The sequence below is a fragment of the Lytechinus pictus genome, chromosome 17, assembly GCF_037042905.1.
Source record: "Lytechinus pictus isolate F3 Inbred chromosome 17, Lp3.0, whole genome shotgun sequence".
Taxonomy (NCBI): domain Eukaryota; kingdom Metazoa; phylum Echinodermata; class Echinoidea; order Temnopleuroida; family Toxopneustidae; genus Lytechinus; species Lytechinus pictus.
The window spans coordinates 11,267,908-11,289,419 of record NC_087261.1 but is presented as its reverse complement, the minus strand read 5'-3'; the positions used below and the strand labels follow the sequence as shown (position 1 = coordinate 11,289,419).

Below are 21,512 nucleotides of genomic sequence, written 5' to 3'. Positions count from 1 at the left end.
TATTTATTGAGATAGAAACCCCGGGGGCCACTTACGAGTGGATACCATGCACGACCAAACAAAAAAAAGGATGTCTTTTTCAAGATAGGGCACGTTACGTTCGTAACGTAATATTTGTCAAAAACACTAAAAATTATGAAAAAAGGGAGTCTTTTTTTGTCAGGAAGCTACGTGTTTAGGGTCAAATTTGCGATGGTATAATGAAAAAAATTAAGATTAAATGTTTTATAAAGGATGTACTTTTTGCCCAAAGATCGAGTCAACACTGCGTGCCTAGAGTACGATTTGCGAGAGGTGTGGGAGGTGCATTGGAGCTGTACTTAACCCAACAATGTAGGTAAAGGTAAAACCGACGACCGACGTCCGTGACATAACAAAATATTGCTGTACTTGTTTAGGGGTTCAATTCAGGGAATACTTGCCAATAATAAAAAGTATCGTTTTGTTTCCAATACTTGTTAAGGGTAGGGTTTCATCACATATGCCAATACTTGTTAATAGGGTTCTTTTCGAGAGCCCATGGTCGCGCATGGTATCCACTCGTCAATGGAAGTGCCCCCCCCCCCCCCCGAGGGGGATATAGAAATATCTCCAGTCTGGACCATCCCTTTAATACGAGTTCGCGAAGCGCGTGATCTTATTTTATAATCTGACCTAATAGCGGGACCGTGACAATGAAAGATTTTTTGGTAGGATGAACAGGATAGCCTAAATATGGATCATCCCGAGGAAATATTTGACAAGCAGAAAAAAGGAAAAAATGTCCGACTTTCAAGGGGGGGGGGCACACTTGTGTTTTAACGGTATTTTTACAATACAAATTTCACTTGTGCCTCTCAAGGAAATTTGAACTTATCAATGTGTATAATACTTGACATTAAAAAAAGGTCCAAATTTGAACTCTCAACACACGGTTCATTTCTGCACCTTATTTTGCTTAATATGGCTAAATTGCACCCTGGTGCACAAATGAGCAAAATTACATTTATTAGCACCCCTTGTGGTACTGCTATTGTACCAACTCCGAGGATTCAAATTTCAACCCTAGTTATTTCTTAGTGTGTATACGTAATAATTATAAACAGTTCTTATATATAGCGCATATCATAACGTCTTTGCGCTTCAAAAGCACTTTATATTATTAACCCGGCTTTAATAGCTTTAGGTATAGGCCTACACTAAACAAAACTATAGACATAATTATAATTCGTGCGTGAAGCGCGAGCTGGTTTCTCTTTGTATTACTGTATTTTATTGTATATCTCCCTATAGGGATATGCCCCTAGCAAATAAGGCAAAGCGCGAGATTATATAGGCCTATATAGACATTACATTTTAACCATTTCATTAAAAAAAATCATGAAAAAGATCGATGCGAATCTCACTAAGCAAAATGAAGCGCATAACGCGAGCTAAAACATTTTGACTTGATAAAAGAGGGGAGCACAAGTGGGCTTATTTATCAATTATTGTTGTATTTGACAATTTTTCACTTTCCCTTATAACATAAAAATAATTCGCAGAAAATGAACTCGTAGAAGAAGAAGAAGAAGAAGAGAAGAATTTATTCATTTATTATTTTTATTTATTAACTCATTGCAACCTTGACAGTTGGATTATTGACAATGCAAAAATGAAAGCAGTACAATTAGATACACAATTACATATCAAATGAATATTTAAAAACTAGTAATTAAGATATACGAAACAATATATACTGTACATTAATATCAAAACAAAAAGGGAAATAATCAGTATAGTGAATAAAGATCGAAGACCAGGGAAGACGTGCAAGGAGGAGGAATATAAAATATAACATAAAAAAGAAAACGGAATATGAAGAATAAGCAGGGAATGAAAAAAGAATATCTATTCAAAGTTGACAAAATACTCACATGAAACAGGGGGGGGGGGAACAAATTAAACTGACCGCATTTCGTAAAGTGAAACGTACACATGAATGGTTTAAATGGTCAAACCAGGGGGACCAGATCGGTCAGAATAAATTAGGATAGTTCGAATGGGAAGGAGGAAGAGATGGGGGAGAACTGGGTAAGAAGGAAGAAGATGAAAAAAGGAGAAGAAAAAAGAGAGAGAAAAGAAGAAGAAGAAGAAAAAGAGGAAGAAAAAAAGGAGAAGAAGAAAAAAGAGGTAAAGAAAAGGAATAAAAAAAAGAGAAGATGAATGTGAAGGAGAAGAAGAAGAATAAAGGAGGACGAGAAAAAAAAAGAATAAGAAAAAGAAAGAGGAGGGGAGAGGGAGTATAAAAAATTAGTAAATGGTAAGGAATTAAGAAAGAAAGAAAGAGAGACAGACAGACAGAACGAAAGAAGAAAGAAAAGGAGGAGAGAGAGAAGAGGAGGAAAAGGAGAAGAGAATATAAAAAACCAACCTGGAAGATATTGCACATTCTTAATTCACAATTACTTAAGATGAATAGAAAGAAGTTTCGGATCCTATATATAATGGATAATTTTGCCCCCCCCCAAGAAAAAAAAACACACAATAAAACTAGACACGTTCATTATGTTACTTATCTTTATCTTTAATCATTATCGTTTTCATATAGACAATTATCAGTATATTTGGACCGTGATTTGGCGTGCGCATGCATTGACGTGACGCGGTCGCTTTTTTTTTCAAATTGGATTTGTGTGTTGTCTTTTACCATCTACAATGAACGTGAGCTCGGATTTCGAGGAAAAAAGTGAATAAAATGCAAGCATTTCGATGTCCAGTAGTTGTAGTGCTTGGTGCAACAGGAGCTGGAAAGTCAAGACTGGCACTAGAACTAGGAAGAAGATTCAACGGGGAGATTATAAGTGCAGACTCAATGCAGGTGATCATAGGATTAGCTCTACCTGTCTTAGCTCAGTCCCACACGTAGACAATTTTGTTTCCCTTCCAGGCAACGGGGGGGGGGGGGGGGGGGGGGGGGGGGGGGAGCTCCGCCGTCGTTGTCTGTTTCTCTTCCACTTACACTACTCTACAGACTGTAGTGTAAGTGGAAGAGAAGCAAAATTATTACACTTTTAAAGGCATACTAAATATATCCCCTCCATTAATTTTAAAAATAAAATAGGTATGTGACAAAAAAAATGAAAATCATCAAATATGAATAATTTTGGTATCACTTGAAAGCTCTTAAAAAGACCTTTAAAATGATACCAAGAACTTTAATTTTCATCGAGAAATTATAAATTTTTTCAAGTTTAAGTCGCGCTTATTCATCCAAATTTGTGGTCATTGTCTTAATGTAAAGTCAATTAGAGTACAGAACCGATTTTTGTGACCATTTTGTGACCATTTTGAACCCAAGTCATCAACAGGCTCTAACTTCTTTGTTTTTGAGCCCTATGAAGTAATTTAGGTATCAATGGAAAGGTGAGAGAAGGCTCAATTGATGAATGATGTGTATCAATTCATCTTGTAATTTTTCTTATTATGTGTAAAATAATTTCTTCTAATTAATTCTAATTAATTATGCAAATAACACAAAATCACAATTACTCGCCTCTTTTTTTGCCACATGAAGATGATTATGATAGACAATTCATATAATTTAGTTGGCATCAAAACAGCATCATGTAGATAATTTCCTAAATGAATTTGTCTAAAGTATTGTTTTTCTTATATAAATTACAAGCTCTTTTTCAACTTAGTATTGTAATTTTGTATATGTGTATGTACGGGGGTCCTTTTTTACATATAAAAAAATTCTTTTGTACTTTGTATGACCAAATAAAAATATGTGTGCTTTTTTCTGATGTATTTGATTGTTTCACCAATTCCTTATGTATTCTATTGTTTCAACAATTTGTTATACATGTATAATATGTAGCTTTTGATTTGAGAGACAATGGACATGTGATTACATTTTTTTAGAAGGAATGAGCAGCTGAGTGTAAAATATGTATGTAGAATTGTATGCAATTTATTTCAAGTATCAAGAAGGACGAAAATTAAATTTTAACATATTCTATCAGCTGTCAATTTCTTATATTTGTATACATACATTGTATTACAAAGGCACGAAAATACTCTACCCAGAGGTCTGTACTACACCCGGAAGAAAGGCCCTGTTTGAGCTCTCTTTTTAAAGAAAAATAAATAAATTCAAATTATTAGTCGAAGCCAAAAGAAAAGGAAAAGAGTGGTCTATTTCTTTCAAAACAAAACAAAAAACAACCAGGAAAAATATATAAAAAGCTCTAAACAACAACAAAACAGACATCAAAACTCCAAACAAGCACTAAAAACAAGAGAAACAAAAGTGACACAAAAACTTGTACCAATGATAATCCCATCCCCATTTTCCAATTCAAAACACAACCCCCACCTGCACCCCTAAAAAAAAGAAAAGTGAATAAAAAAATTAATAGTACAATGAATAAAGAAAACATAAATACAGGACTTAGACCCATCTGGAAATGAAATATTCTTTCCTCTGAGTTTTCATGTATTTTCTTACAAGAGTGAAAAAAATTACAACAAAAAAATAAACAACATCTAGCTCGTGCATTTTAATAAAAAAATCAACATTTAAGATATTCTCCTTTCAAAAGCAAATCTAGTCTCCAAATAATGAAATATGACCAAAAAAATGAAAAAATAAACAATACAATAATTTGAAAAAGAAACTAAAAAATACACATAATTTTTGCATTTTAATTAAAAAAGTCAACATTTATGATATTCCCCTTTCAAAAGCAAATCCAGTCTCAAAATAATGAAACATGATTGAAAAGTTTCAAAATATTTTTTTTTTCTACAAAAGAAAAAAAAAGAAACACTATAGATTTTGCATTTTAATTTAATAAGTCAACATTAATATTCCACTTCCAAAAGAATCCAGTTTCCAAATGATAAAACATGATTGAACAATCAAAGTAAAAAACATGTTGACTCTATAACCTTAGGAGGATAGAATGTTTTTGTGACAAAATGTATCAGAATAACAATCTACGGTATAATGACAGACATTTTCAGAACAAGGCACAATATTATCAAGTAAACAATTTAGATCTAGTTCAATCCAGCATGAACGACTCACTATCGACCGCTCCCGTCACCAAGCCCTCCGCATCGGGTACCGGTAGCTCGACTGCCGAAAGACCGACGGGAGCCCACCGCATCGGGCAGCTCGACTGCCGAGAGACCGGCTGTGACAAGGGTAGCTCGCTCCTCTTATATCTGGACTGCTCCACGAGAGAATCTTTTAATTTTACTTTTTTTGTCAATTTGAATATATTCCAAAACAATTCATATACATAATTGGATCGTACTTTTACTTACAATAAAAAAATTTCGATCATTTGCGCATCCAAAAATTTGATGAACTTTCAAGCTCCGATATCCACACTTTACAGGCAAGTATCCACATTGAAACTTATATGTACAGAAAGAGCACATTTTCAACTGTCTGTATAAAGGCACGAGATTGCATTAACTATGTGCGCATGCGCATTAAACCCCATTTTCGATGAGCCGCCCAGACAGAGGCGATGCCACTTGCAGCAAAACCCGTGCGAAAACCGTGCTGCCAAAACCAGCGCTCGCGATGCGCCCGTATTCGCACATACCTAAATAAAACTACTCTCCAAACCCCCCTTCTTTCGTTCTCTCTTTCTTCTTTGTTTTCTTCTTACTTTTGGTTGGGAACTTAAGTTAGGGTGTCTGAAGCACACTGAAAAGTGTCATTATAAGACAGGCTGATTAAGGGGAAAATATGGCACATTTTTTTCGGGAAGTTCAGGCTACTAGAAAAATGTGATCTAAATTGATTATTAACTTGTGTTTGGCATGTATGGAAAGAGAAAATTCAGGGGCTTCTTTTGACAGTAAGGACAAGTTTATATGATCATTTGAAATAAGGATTTAGAGATAAATTGCAAACCCTTATTTTTGTGTGTGTTGAGATTGCCATTTCCCCATGCGTTTTCTATGGGAAAATGACATTTCTGTTTTGCATAATTTTTCACTTTGTCGCAATTTTTCATTGTGATCTGGTTTCCAAATCTTTATAAAAATCATACCATCAGAAAGAGCATAAAAAATCCTATTGGACTCTTTATGGACAAGTTTTTGGCATTATAAATTTATAACAGCTCTCAGAAGCTAAAAATGTGGATTTGTGTGTGTCCATTTCTTAACTACACAGTCTATGGCAGAGAAATGCTGAAAATTGACCTAATTTCATTCTTCTTTTTTGCAGCCAATAATCAGATTTTTTTCAAAAATGTTACATTTCTGTCAGTCTGAAGGTCATTTCTCTTCAAATTCACAAAGAAAATGTGATATTTTCTTGAAATAAGAAAAATAATATTTTTCTCCAGACACCCTACTTAAGTTAAGCCGGTTAACCCAGGCCAGGGAGCTCCGGGCCGCTTTGCAGGCCGGAGCCTAGCCTTGAGGACTCCATGATGAAATTTTTTAATATTTTGACATATACTTCTTCATCATGGAGCCTTGAAATGCCTCCCATAAGAGACACATCAAAACAAAGATGGATTTCCCTAGGAAATCCATCTTTGTAGATAGAAATCACGTAAATGTTTGTGATTTATTTTGACACCTTCATACGCCTTAGGCGTATGAAGGTTAAAAAAATTGGTAAATAAAAAGGTGAAAAATTGAAGGTTTCTTACCAGACCGATCTCGTGTAGATCCCTCGATCCGTTTGTCAACAAAGCAAATACAATTGGTCTGACCCTTGAACTGCTTCGTTATGACGTACCTTCGATTAGCGATGTTACAAAAAGCCGTTTTAAAGAACAATTTATAGATAAAAATTATTATTTAACAAATACTAAAATTTAATACGTGATTATGAACAATTATTATTATAATCATATCGTATAAATGTCGGCAATTAAGTTGTATCTCATTTACATGATTTAGGGCTAGATCTTTTAGAAGGAAAGTAAAATCTCTGGGGAGAAAATTTCAGTATTTTTCACGGTACATGCACATGAATGGGACGCAATCTCTCGCTCCGTGGAAAGCACACGTTTAATAGTGAATGATTTTTACTCTCTATAGAAGCCTCCTGGCTAGTCTGAATGTTATCCATATATAGGCTAATCAACTTTAATAAATACTGACTCGATCTTGTGGTTTTTTTCCTCTTGGATTTATCATGGATTTACCAGAGATGATTCTGAATCTGAGCCATGAAGGAAAGAGGATTCACTTCTTTTTATAAGCAATCTGCTCTTTATATGACCCCTTCAAAGAAATTTATAATACCGCTTGGCGCATATGAAATTACATGTATGACTTTTGAGCTTCTGGATTACTACTTTAATGCACACAGTGATGGCGACAAGGCTTGTCCGCGGGATTAATTGTCTTTCGATTTTATTTATATTTTCTTTTAGTTATGAAATTATTTGAGTGAAATTAGTTATTGATTATACAATTTTGATATCACAAATTAAAATTTTGTATTAGATATCTGAATTTTGTACAATGGACGGTGCCTGAAAGTCTGACTACCTTTGCAGTTTTTTTCCACCTTATCGAGGTCCCAATGCCCCCAAGAATGTCCTATGGCAGTGATCCAATGTATAAGCATAGAGCTATTACAGATGGTATAAGGAAATGGAAGGAAGGATGACATCATAAGTTGGAATGAAAATTAATAAGGGGAATTGTCCTCATTCTATTTTGTCATATAATGCAACTTAAACATATTTCTAATTAATTAAAAAATTGTCATCAAGGTAATTTGAGTTATGAAAAAAGAGCTTAATAGTAATTATTTTCACAAAATACATAAATTCATATATATGATTACTTTTCAGCTTTTCAGTAAAATCAGTTCTCTATTTTTTTTTCAAATATCTGCCAGTAGAACTGTTTGACAAATAAAGTTGGAAGATTGTCACCTCTTTTTAATTTAATTTTAAAAAATTAAGAACTAAAAAGAAACTTGAAATCTACAAGAAATGGCATTTATTTCTTAGTTACAAAACACAAGTGGCCTATAGATATATTTGAAAGGAGCTGAATTTTTGCTCCTTTTTGTCTTCTTGTTTAGGATACAGTAATGAGTTTTATTTGTTTTATTTCCTTCATGTATTGGATTCTAAAATCAGACTTGTATGAATTTTTTTACATGAAAGAAAGGTGTCAATTACACAAAGAGAAGATCAGAAAATGCATAACTTACAAAAGCCCAGTGCCACAAAGCAAATACATGTATATGATCAGTTGCAAAAGTGGTAATTACAAGAACATTTACCTGAACATAAACATACATGTACATCTATTTTGCATGATATCTTTCTGGATAGAGAACATTTATAGAAACATATTTTACTTGTAATGATCCATTCTTCAAATTCATTTTTTTTTGGTGTGTTTTTTCTGGGTTCAAGAATTTATATTAAGTATAAAACTTGCCTTGCTGATGAAGTTGAGCCCATATACTAGTACATTGAACTCTACTGACAACTAACCAATTTTTTTTTCTTTTAAGGGGGAAAATGCATTATGTTTTCAGAAAAAATTTGTTTACTTTAGAATTAAAATTAAATACCTTATTTTTCTCCTTATATTGGTACATGTATCTACATGTTCGGGAAATAAATTGAGGTATTTATCATCCTCTGCAACCCCTTTCAGTCATTTGCTTTCAAATTTCCCCAAATTGATTTAAATCTTGAAATATTGAAACAATCGTCATGAATACACAAATGCATATTTGCATGTGATTGCCCTGTGAGCAAATGGCGTTATAAAGACTTACATTTTGATGTCATTGGTACAGGGGCAATATTGCCTCTGAAATGTTCAGAAGAGCCATGGAAACTTAAAAAAAAAGGAGCCCTGAAAAATCTCCATTTGTTGCAATGTTAAAGCTTATCCGATGTTGCAGACTCAGGTAGTAAGATATTGAGAGTAGCTCTAATATTAAAAGGATTTTTTGCTTTTGCCTGCATTAATACCAGAAGGGACTATGACGGGTCATGTCAAGTGCTTATTGGTATATTGTTAATTGGAGGGCCATACATTTATGTTTTTTCGTTCTCCTGTTTGTTAGGTGTACAAAGGCCTGGACATCATAACAAATAAAGTCACGCCAGAGGAGCAGGAGCAATGCCCCCATCATGCACTTGGAACGGTCCACCCCCTACAGCGCTTCACTGTTGTTGACTTCAGGAATCGGGTCATTCCACTCATAGATGGGTTGGTTAGTAGAGGAAGATTACCCATAATAGTTGGAGGGACCAATTATTACATCGAAGCCTTGCTCTGGAAAGTTCTGTTGACAGAGGAGGTATTTTCAGTCATGAATTTCAATATAATATCTTCTGTAAGCTGCATATTTTGGTTTACTCTTGTAAAAGATACAAGTCATACAACCTGCACTTCCTAATTGTATTCTTATGTACATACTGTACATATATTTCAGGCTTAAAAATTTGGGGATCACTCTCTATTCTCAAGATGTTTTTATTTCATTGACATTCAATACCAAGCCCACCCCAAGTACAAGTTGATTTGAACTGATAGAGAAATGTCAAACAAATCTTATGCTGAGAATATCATAATCAACTATAGAGGTAAAATAAGAAATTTATAGCATTCTCAAGTTTGCATATTTTCTCGAAACACTCATTACAGTCATCACTGGCCTAATACTTAAACTTTAACAGTGTGTCTTTTTATGTTCCACCAATGTTTTTGTCTCGCCTGCATAGCAGAGCGAGACTATAGGCGCCGCTTTTCCGACGGCGGCGGCGTCAACATCAAATCTTAACCTAAGGTTAAGTTTTTGAAATGACATCATAAATTAGGAAGTATATAGACCTAGTTCATGAAACTTGGACATAAGGTTGATCAAGTATTACTGAACATCCTGCCTGAGTTTCAGGTCACATGACCAAGGTCAAAGGTCATTTAGGGTCAATGAACTTAGACCATGTTGGGAAAATTATTTTCAAAATCTTAACCGAAGGTTAAGTTTTTGAAATGACATCATAACTTAGAAAGTATATGGACCTAGTTCATGAAACTTGGGCATAAGGTTAATCAAGTCTTAGTAAACATCCTGCTCGAGTTTCAGGTCACGTGACCAAGGTCAAAGGTCATTTAGGGTCAATGAACTTTGGTCAAGTTGGGGGTATTTGTTGAATTACTATCATAACTTAGAAAATTTATGGATCTAGTCCATGAAACTTGTACATAAGGTTAATCAAGTATTAGTGAATATCCTGCCTGAGTTTCAGGTCACATGACCAAGGTCAAAGGTCATTTAGGGTCAATGAACTTTGGCCAAGTTGGGGGTATTTGTTGAATTACCATCATAACTTTGAAAATTTATGGATTTAGTTCATGAAACTTGGACATTAGTTTAATCAAGTACCACTGAATATCCTGTGCGAGTTTCAGGTCACATGACCATCGTCAATGGTCATTTAAGGTCAATGAACTTTGGCCGTGTTGGGGGTATATGTTAAATTACTATCCTAGCTCTGAAAGTTTATGGATCTAGTTCATAAAACTTGGACATAAGAGTAATTAAGTATCACTGAACATCCTGTACGAGTTTCAGGTCACATGACCATGGTCAAAGGTCATTAAAGGTCAATGAACTTTGGCCGTGTTGGGGGTATTTGTTGAATTACCATCCTAACTGTGAAAGTTTATGGATCTAGTTCATAAAACTTGGGATATAAGAGTAATCAAGCATCACTGAACATCCCCTGTGAGTTTCAGGTCACAAAACCAAGTCAAAGGTCAGTTAAGGTCAATAAACTTAGGCCATGTTGGGGTAATTGTTGAAGTGCCATCATAACTTTGAAAGTTTATGGATAGAGTGAATGAAATGTGGACATGGGTGTAGTTGACAGTCTTAAGTCTCCGTTCAAATGTCATTTATGGTCAATGAACGTGGTATTATGTCATTATATGAATGATGTTTTTGTGAATGATTATTTTATAGTAGTTTTCAAAGTTAGCACTGCTGCTATATTAAATTGCGTAATGCAGGCAAGACTGCCAGAGGCGTTCCACTTGTTGTCTTTTGAGAGTTTGTTAAATGTGTCATGCATGAAAGTCTGTTTAAACTCATGTCTTGCTTCAGTTCAGAGAATTTGTTTATATTCATTTCATTTGTTTCTAATTCCTCATTAATAGGAGAATGGCAGTTCTGAAGGCCTTATGTTTGAAACCAGGGGTGATGTTGAGAAATTGAGACTCAGACGTAGAGTCATCCAAGGTATTAGGTCTTGTGGGAACTCAGAAGGGACCCTTCCCCAAGAAAGAACTCTTTCACAGTCACAGAGAACAACCCAAGAGCCACGAAGGAAGCAGGAAGAACAATGTGATCTGCAAGTTACAATACCTCCAGGAAATGACAGTTTTGTGACAAACAGCCACTCAGAACTCACTGATCATCATACATGTGAAGGATCGGACCAATCAGGGATGGAGAAATCCAGGGACGTTGACCAATCAAAGGCCAGGACAGAAGTGGGTTGTGACCATGTAGAACCAAGATCACACCAAGTCATCATGAGAACTGACCAATCACATGTTGTGTTACCAATGATGCATGTCAATTCAGGTAAAGTTGGCCAATCAGAAAACCTGAAAGACCATACCCAAAAGGGTTGTGTCATTGGAGGTGTTGTGAAAGAAACAGTTGAAGAAGATATCGATGTGGATGTCACTAAGATGGATAGTAGCGAGCTTCATGAACTCCTACAAGAGATCGATCCTCAAATGGCTGATAAATTGCACCCCAACGACAGGAGGAAAATAATCAGGTAAACAAACACAAATTCACAAAAAGTAAGAAAACAAAAGAAATAATTCAATTTGAGTTCAATACAATACACATTTTTCATAGACTATACCACAAATTATTCATATGTAGGGCTCATGGGTTTTTAAAACTTTTTACTTTTTTTAAAAGATCAGATTTTTCATTGATTTTCAAATGAAAAATCTGATCTTTAAAAAAAGTCAAGCAGTCAAATGAAAATTGATGTTTAACATTGGGGGAGGGGAGGGGGATAAGGCTTATAGCTGATAATTCATGCTGAAATTTTTGTTGTATTCCTGCCTCTTCATGCTTGATCTTCTTAAGATTAACCTATCATATATTGACTATTGAATTCCTCAACTCCAATAGGCTTTGTGCAGAAACTACATCCAGGTAAACATGCGGAACATTGACCCTCCATATTTGCTCGAGTCAAAGTAATTTTTAGACCAAATAATGCGATATATTTGTTATAACTTTTCTAAATGTTAAACCTCTTCTCAGTCGAAAAACAATTTCTGTGCTCCAAATAGATTTGACTAAGAGGGTGTTGCAAGAAAATATTTTCAATCAATTTCTAATTTCAGTCCAAATTTTACAACTGATAGATCAATTTTAGTGATAGCATGTCAAATTTGTATTCCTTGATGCAAGAAGCAGAGTAGGTCAGTAAAGTGCAAAATAGTAATTAATTGCAAGACATGATTGATTTTGTGACCAAAAATAGACTTGCAATTGATCTCAAGTTTCTTGCAATTATCCAATGGTCGAAATTTCCTGTAGTTCTAGTTGCATGGTAACAGATTATTTGCAAATCCATTCATTTTTGCAGGAGCCTACAGGTGTATGAACAGCATGGAGTATGTCATAGTGATCTTCTCAAGGAACAGAGAGACCAGGAAGGGGGTAGCCATCTTGGTGGACCCCTCAGATACAAAGATCCTTGTGTATTCTGGGTTCAAACAGAGCAATCTGGTAAGCATTTCTATATTTCATTAGGGTACAGGTAAATGTATGTCATAGTGATCTTCTAAAGGAACAGAGAGGCCAGGAAGGGCCCGGGGTAGCCAGATCTTGTTGTACCTTTCAGGTACAGAGATCATTGTGTTTTCTGGGTTCAGACAGAACAAATATATTACATGAGGCACATAGGTAACTGCATAACATATGGACCAGCAAGGGGGTAGCCGTCTTGGTGGACCCCTCAGATACAGAGATCCATGTGTATTCTGGGTTCAGACAGAACAATCTGGTAAAGTCAGGACCCCTCAGATACCAAGATCCATGTGTCATCTGGTTCAAACAAAGCAATCTGGTAAGCATTTCTATTTTACATTAGGTACAGGTAAATGTATGTCATAGTGATCTTCTCAAGGAACAGAGAGGCCAGGAAGGGGGTAGCCAGATCTTGTTGTACCTTTCAGGTTCAGAGATCATTGTGTCTTCTGGGTTCAAACAGAGCAATCTGGTAAGCATTTCTATGTTACATTAGGTACTGGTAAATGTATGTCATAGTGATCTTCTCAAGGAACAGAGAGGCCAGGAAGGGGGTAGCCAGATCTTGTTGTACCTTTCAGGTTCAGAGATCATTGTGTCTTCTGGGTTCAAACAGAGCAATCTGGTAAGCACTTCTATGTTACATTAGGTACAGTTAAATGTATGTCATAGTGATCTTCTCAAGGAACAGAGAGGCCAGGAAGGGGGTAGCCAGATCTTGTAGTACTTTTCGGTACAGAGATCATTGTGTCTTCTGGGTTCAAACAGAGCAATCTGGTAAGCATTTCTATGTTACATTAGGTACAGGTAAATGTATGTCATTGCAATCTTTTCAAGGAACAGACAGGCCGGGAAGTGGGTAGTCATCTTTTTGGACCTTTCAGGTACAGAGATCCATGTGTATTCTGGGTTCAGACAGAACAATCTGGTAAAGGCAGGAGATATTTGTTTTTAGGGGTTATCTCTTTGTCCTTCCCATTTTAATTCTTGTGAGAACATAAGAACTGTTTGATGAATCAACTTGGAATGTACTACATGTATGTATGCGTACTGAAAGGAAGATGATCAGGGCTCTGTAACACAAAGATTAGCGATGAATAGCAAATATGAGAGAACACTTCTGATTCGTTCCTTGTCAGTATTTCACGCCGAATGCACGTGTAATATTGATCTTGATTGGTCAGTTAATTTTATAGTGATTGATCGCTAATCTTTGTGTAATGGAGCCCTGATGTGTAGTTTTTGTGGTTTTTTGTGAAGCTGCCTGTTAGTCATGAATGATTTTATGTATGACTGGTGACCCTATCTTGTGCCAAATGATATACATGTATCGCTATGTTGCTGCCCAGAGAACATGGCCCAGTCACGTTTAAAGCTGTGTGTTTCTTTACAAACAGCTTTTAACACCCACCTCGGTCCAGTGACACAAAGGTTTGCAATTGATCGTATGCTCGATTCTTACAATTGATTGTACATTGTAGTCAATGGAATCAATCATAGAAAAGATGTTCTATGATCATTGCTAAGCTTTGTGTTACGGGCAGCAGGTTGGTGTTTCGTAAAGCTATGAATGGGCTACCAAATAAATAAATTGGACCAAATGGTATTAGCGATCATGGTCTTGGAGCTCAGACTACATGTTAGTGGTTTCCTGAGGCACAATTGTTCCAGACTATATTTCTTGATCAAAACTAGTTTTGTTTTGTTGATTCTTAAAGTGTAAGGTATTCATGTAAAAAAAAGAAAATTGTCATCATTTTTAAAATCAAGATTTGCAGTAATTTTCTTTGACTTGTTATAATACTGTTCTAAATCATTGTCATTATTAACTAGTCTTGGATACCAGGCTTGACAAGAGAGTAGATAGCATGATGAATGCAGGACTAGTGAGGGAACTGGAAGATTTCCACAAAGAGTACAATGAGCAGAGACTAGCTGGTCAAATCAAAGAGTGAGTTATATTCAGAATTGAAAGATATAGCTACATTCAAATTGCTCTAGAAATTATAGTTTGTCCCATCACTTTCACCATAACTAATTATGTGTGTATTATCTGTTTGGAATTAAAAGTGCCATGATACCATATGGAATCTTCATGTATTATCTTCCCCATTATTTTTCTAGACATGCTTTTTGAAGAAAAGAAGAAAAGAACATTTTCCATCCATCCATAAATCTACACCCCTTTTCAGCCCCCAAAATATTGCAGACTGTTTGAAAAGTTCATGTACATTGTACCTGTACACAGCTAGAATTGTCAGTGTTAAATGTTGGAATGTTGTTTGCAAAGTGTTCATTTATTTTTGTCTCGCCTGCATAGCAGAGCGAGACTACATGTACATGTATAGGCGCCGCTTTTCCGGCGGCGGCGGCGTCAACATCAAATCTTAACCTAAGGTTAAGTTTTTGAAATGACATCATAACTTAAAAAGTATATGGACCTAGTTCATGAAACTTGGACATAAGGTTAATCAAGTATTACTGAACATCCTGCCTGAGTTTCAGGTCACATGACCAAGGTCAAAGGTCATTTAGGGTCAATGAACTTACATGTAGACCATGTTGGGAAAATTATTTTCAAAATCTTAACCGAAGGTTAAGTTTTTGAAATGACATCATAACTTAGAAAGTGTATGGACCTAGTTCATGAAACTTGGACATAAGATTAATCAAGTATTAGTGAACATCCTGCTTGAGTTTCAGGTCACGTGACCAAGGTCAAAGGTCATTTAGGGTCAATGAACTTTGGTCAAGTTGGGGGTATTTGTTGAATTACTATCATAATCGTGAAAGTTTATGGATCTAGTTCATAAAACTTGGGATATAAGAGTAATCAAGCATCACTGAACATCCCCTGTGAGTTTCAGGTCACAAAACCAAGTCAAAGGTCAGTTAAGGTCAATAAACTTAGGCTATGTTGGGGTAATTGTTGAAGTGCCATCATAAGTTTGAAAGTTTATGGATAGAGTGAATGAAATGTGGACATGGGTGTAGTTGACAGTCTTAAGTCTCCGTTCAAATGTCATTTATGGTCAATGAACGTGGTATTATGTCATTATATGAATGATGTTTTTGTGAATGATTATTTTATAGTAGTTTTCAAAGTTAGCACTGCTGCTATATTAAATTACGTAATGCAGGCGAGACTGCCAGAGGCGTTCCACTTGTTACCTTCTGGAGCACATCTAGATATAACATTGTGTTATTTCCTACCATTTTTAATTTTCGTCACCTTTCAAATTGCTGCAGAGAAGAGATGTACACCCAAGGCATTTTCCAGTCAATAGGTTTCAAGGAGTTCCACCCGTATCTCGTCATCGATGAGGATAGGAAGCACAGTGACGAGGGTCAGCGGTTGCTCGAGGAGAGCATCGAGAGGCTCAAGACGGCAACCAGACAGTACGCCCGTAGACAGCTCAAGTGGATCAGGAATAGATTCTTGAAGAGTAAGGGTAGTTTTATGATATGTCCTAGTGAGTGAGAATTATTCCTAAAATCCTTTAAAAAAAAATCACAAAAAATAACCCAGCTCGAATAGACTTACTGACTTGATGCTCTTTGCACTTTTCAGTGCATAAGGCCTCCACAGCTGAGTGCCAGTTTCTTCTGTTCTGAGCAAGTTCCCCCAAGCCCATTCCAGGTATAGTTTATTGGCTTCTTTTCCTATTCAATAGTTCTCCACTTTGTCATTTTGCACACCGATAAATCACAAAAAGCTAGTTTTGCACATACGTGACACGAGTCTCTACAAATGTACGCACTTTACCCACCAGTTTTTCAAGATTTTAAAATAGCAAGCGCTTGTTAGTAAGACTAATCATGACGTCACACACCAAAATGAACCCGCACAAAGATAGCAATGTGTTGTGCAACCAAACGTGAAAGTCTCACCTTTTAAATAAACTTTCCTGTATTAATTTCAATTCTGCAGAGTGGTAACCTATAAAGCAGTTTAATCTCCAATTGCAACCTGCCTTTGTGTTTCAGTAAATTTTTGCATTTTCGTAAAATAAGAGAAATTCTGGTGGTATTCCATGGAACCCTTGGGGTATTCAGATTCTATTTAAAAAAGTACCTGTGTCAGATGGTTGGCTATATACCATGCAAGAGTGTTTTAGGCTGTTTTCAACGACAATTTTGCTCGTAGCATTTCACAGAATTGTTGGTCACATAACCCAACACCTCGTAGAGTAGGGGGATGTTTAACGTGATAGCATGCCATGATATGATTATGTTAGTAAATGTTGCAAGCCCTTTTGAATCTCTCAAAAAATCTAGGGTAATAAAGTAAGTTGGCAGAATGCAGCACAATGTGAATGAGTTTCTTGCTGAAGGAAACTACGCTACAGCTGGGATTCAAACCCACGGCCCACTGCTTCATTGTGAGGAGACTTATCCACTTGGCCATAATGCTCCATCTTAACTTTGAAGAAAATTTGCTCATCCATTTTATTAGTGCGATTCTTTCCAAAACGTAAATGTGTTTAAAAAATGAAGACACTATTTATTTATTTCATTCACCAGGAGGCGACAATTCTCCGTCTGTCTTTGGGTTAGACTCCACCAAACCGGATGAATGGGACCGGAACGTCCTTGGGCCAGCTACCAGGATTCTAGAAGCAGTTATGCAGGTGGGTTGACAGTTCTTTCTAAAGACTCTAAAGAAAATGAATACAACTAGCACCAGTCTATATGTTGCTTTTTCTTTGGTAAAAAAAACTATATAATTATTTTTCTGTGGTTCCATATGACTTGATTCATTGCCAGAGTTAGAAGGTCTTTACTGACATTTAGCTGGAACATATCTGTCTGTTCTCTTCCCACTGTTTGTATCTATTTGATTACTAGCAGATGGCTTGATTTTTAGATTGTCTCTCAACATCATGGGTAAACCTCATTTGATCCAAATTACAGTTTGGTCCAAACATCATTTGGTATAATACTTGATTGTTTGCAATGCTCTGTTGCCATGGTTGCTACCCTAATTGCAAGGCTCCTGCATACAAAGCAATTGTAGGTTCAATTAAGAATTGGGTTTGCAGGAATGTTTTCTGCTGCTGTAATTCTCTTTGTTTGGCATACTCCAAGCCCCTGCCCATTTTTTGATCGATAAGGTCTATGTACAAGAAGCACTCCGAAGGCCATGGCCATTGCTGGTCTGTGCAATACACTATTCATGTATTATTATTTTAACATCATGATTCCTTGATACATGTATTCAAATAGCATATGAGCAAAATTACAGACCACAGGATGTATTTTGTATGATGTTAAATAATAATAGCGATTTCTTATTGAGCGCACACACCGTCCAGAGATGCTCATGGCTGTTTCTTTGGATATTTATAAATATATAACAACTACAAATATAAATGCAGCCAAAAAAAAAAGAGATCTTAAGTTACGAAAGTACAGTTTTGCATCACCCACTGGAATTCCTAGCTACCTCCTGGAGGGGTCTGGTGCCCTAGTGCTTGCTGCTCTAAATGTGAATGTTCAAAGTGATGCACTGTGCCATATTCAACAAAATTAAAATTTGTGCCATTTCAATGTGCTTATGAATGTGTGAAAATCTCTTGTTTCTTTATATGCAAGGAGATATTTTTTTTCAATGCAAATTTATTTTTCATAATGTTACTTTTGGGTTTGTAAATTGGCAATCATCAAATTTTCCTCACCAGGGCAAGGAGTCCCCGATTTCTCCACTCCCGTGTGAAGAGCGGAAGGTGAATGACCTTTCCCAGACCTTTGTGTGTGATGTCTGCAAGGGGAGGCAATTTGTCGGCCAGCAGCAGTGGACAGGTAACTAACTACATCTAAATTGGCAACAAACTTCCTTTGGAAGTCTTGCAGAGTGGGATGGTATTTTCCGCAATTAAATCTGGGTTTGACTTTAGAGTAAACAAGAATTTCAGTCAATGTTTCTATGGAATGCTAGATCTATCGTGGTAACAATGCAGAACAACCAATTCTATGGAAGTTACAATTGGATTGCAAAGTTACCATAAAAGTAACTTTTATGCAATGAGGTCCTGAACTTATTCTCTTAGACCATTTGTTAATGTCTTTTTCTTCAGTATTCATTCCACAACATTGAATTGAGCTACAAATGAAGATTGTGCATACTGTATGTCGATTTTACATGTTCTTATGGCTTTTTACTTGGTTGTATATGAGAAGAAAAAATCCGTCAAAATCCAGGGCTGAAATTAATCTAAGGCTTTCTATGATTTAAGACTTGGCCTCAGTGCCCCTCTTGTAGTCTTTGGTTTGTCTGTTATTATTTTCAAAATGTGCTGTAATATATAAATGAAATATGCTCAGTAGAAAAGCTGCCTTGCCCTGAAATCATCAAAGTTCGATCCCTGCAAGTCACATCACATATTCTGTTTCCATTTGATGTTTTATTCATTTATAAAGCTCATCTTCAATCGAGAAGACACCAGAAGCAAGCGAGAAAGAAGAGACTGAGAGAACTGATGGAGAAAGAAGGGTCTAAGAAAGGAGCTGCATCGTCATCATCACTATCGTCATCGTAATCACCGTCGCTGTCATCGTAAATGTTACCCTCATCACCACGATCTAAACACAAACTCACATCAACAATTCACCTGTAAGATAGTATAGGCTGAGATGATCCCGACATAAAAGGTGAAATCGACGATAACATTGAAAAATAATGTGCAATATGTTCTTGATGATTCAGTGGTCCAGGGATGTGGTGTTTCAAATCGGACGCATCCGAGAATGAATAAAAAATGGTATGCCAGGCTTCGTGATCTGACTTGAGAGTTGGTAAATCATGTAACAATTTGTATTCTTACATATGTAATCAACAAAATTTAAACAATTCTTACACTTTGTCATGTAAGTACACATCCATGCCAAGTAGCAATTTTATACATGGAGTAACTATGTCTGCACATGTGAAAATTATCACTTTCAACTTTGAAATTAATTATTAATCTACAATATGGGATTACGTACTAAAAATACAAATGCTTTTACTGCCTCTGTATGTAATTCCTATGACAGAGGTATTATTCTCTCAAAAGTGAGGCAGCATATTTCTGTGTACTATACTTCTACACTGCATGAAGTAAATTTTTTTTTCTGAACGTTTGATCTGAAACCAAAATACAAGGAGAGAATCCATCTTATCAGAAAGAATAGAATGAGAGGAGCAGCTTAAAACTTGTTTCATCAAAATCGGTTATAGAATTAGCGAGTTATGGAAGTTTAAAAAGTCTTGTTGTACTTTCTATGGGGATCCTAAAATTGACAAACATGCTTCAAATGGCTGATTTTGTGGACAACTCTCCCATTTGATTTGTAAGTTTCAGATTTTCCCCTTTATTTTACATATTTCACATTGTCTCCTCCTGACCTTGACATAGATGTATATGGTTTGAATTATATTTTCACACGACATATGGTATGCTCAGAAGTAGGCAAGATGCAATTTGAGAGATAATGGGAAAATCTGAAAATTTGTGTACAAAGCAAATGGAGAGTTGTCCACAAATCTGCAATTCTGAAGCATTTGAGGATCCCTGTAGAAAGTACAACAAGACTCTTTAAACGTCCTTAACATGCTAATTTCATAACCGATTTTGATGAAACTTGTTTTTAATTGTTCCTCTTATTTTACTCTTGCCACAAAGATTGCTTCTCTTCTTGGGTTTTGGTTTCCGTTAAAGACGACTTATCAGACAAACCTATTGGCCTTATAAGGTGGTCTTGAATCCATGGCCTATATTTGATGCAGTTTTGATGCATCAATTACACATACTGTGGCACCTACTCTGTATAATGATGAAAATCCATATTTTATAGTTCAAAATAGACATGAAATGAAATACTCAGAAAATTTGCTTTGCCCAATTGATCGTGGGCCCGGCAGCCACTCCAGATCGATGAGGCTCTATCCCTTTAATCATTGAACGCCAATCAGGGTAGCAGCAACTCCCATCTTTTAACGTCTTTTGGTCTGACGCGGCCGGGGTTTGAACCCCCCGACCTCCCGGTTGTGAGACGGACGCTCTACCAACTGAGCCAACACACCGGTCATGATAATGTGATAGATGATGTGATATAATCAAAGTTTCTAATAATGAATGCTTGCTCTCATCACATCATGCTAAATTCATACTTACCTCGGTCACATTTGCTCTACGGTGGCCTTACGGCGAGTTGAAAACAGTCATTTTATTCAAGCCACCTTTATTTAGCTGGTACAAAAAATGTTAAAACGGCTGTTTCCGACTCGCCGTGCGGTTGCTGTAGAGCAAATGTGATTGAGGTATTAGTGTTCTTTCATTATCGGATGCTTTTTCAGTTTGCATTTTACATTAACTATAATTAATACTAATTAATGCATGAAATCTGCATAAAAGATGGTTTCATAACCATTGATTCTAAACAACCTTTTGTCGGACTCGGTCATAATCTATCTGAAACACACCTCTATATCTAGCCATACTAAACTGATAATTACTCGACTAAATTATGCACTAAAAGATGATGAAACAAATAAATATATTTTTTCTTATAAACAGAATTGACATGCATTCATTAATATTTCTTAACTGATAACAGTGGAAAAGACTTAATTAATCAAGAGAGAGAGATAGGAAGAGAAAAGAAACTGAGCTTTATGATCCAAATGATTAAAAACTGAAAAAAGTGAAATTGGATGGTGAATATGCAAGTATTGTTCCATGTAAAATTAAAAAAATTA

The 21,512-nt window shown here is 36.0% G+C and overlaps 1 protein-coding gene across 2 annotated transcripts; it reads left to right on the top strand.

Annotated features, from left to right (window-relative positions):
• The first annotated feature begins 2,575 nt into the window (after window positions 1–2,575).
• LOC129280967 (tRNA dimethylallyltransferase-like) lies at window positions 2,576–21,334 on the top strand. 2 transcript variants are annotated; one of them, XR_010296189.1, is made up of 10 exons: window positions 2,642–2,839; window positions 9,047–9,283; window positions 11,146–11,777; window positions 12,609–12,751; window positions 14,606–14,723; window positions 16,022–16,218; window positions 17,297–17,403; window positions 18,454–18,574; window positions 19,193–19,871; window positions 20,332–21,330. XR_010296189.1 is itself a non-coding variant. In XM_064111821.1 (9 exons), the coding sequence occupies exons 1-9, from the start codon at window positions 2,717–2,719 to the stop codon at window positions 19,309–19,311; spliced, it is 1,797 nt and encodes a 598-aa protein (XP_063967891.1). In that variant the 5' UTR covers window positions 2,576–2,716; the 3' UTR covers window positions 19,312–21,334. The 2 variants fall into 2 exon arrangements, 1 of the variants encoding a protein (XP_063967891.1); XM_064111821.1 differs by having other exon boundaries at window positions 2,576–2,839; window positions 19,193–21,334.
• Window positions 21,335–21,512: the final 178 nt, after the last annotated feature.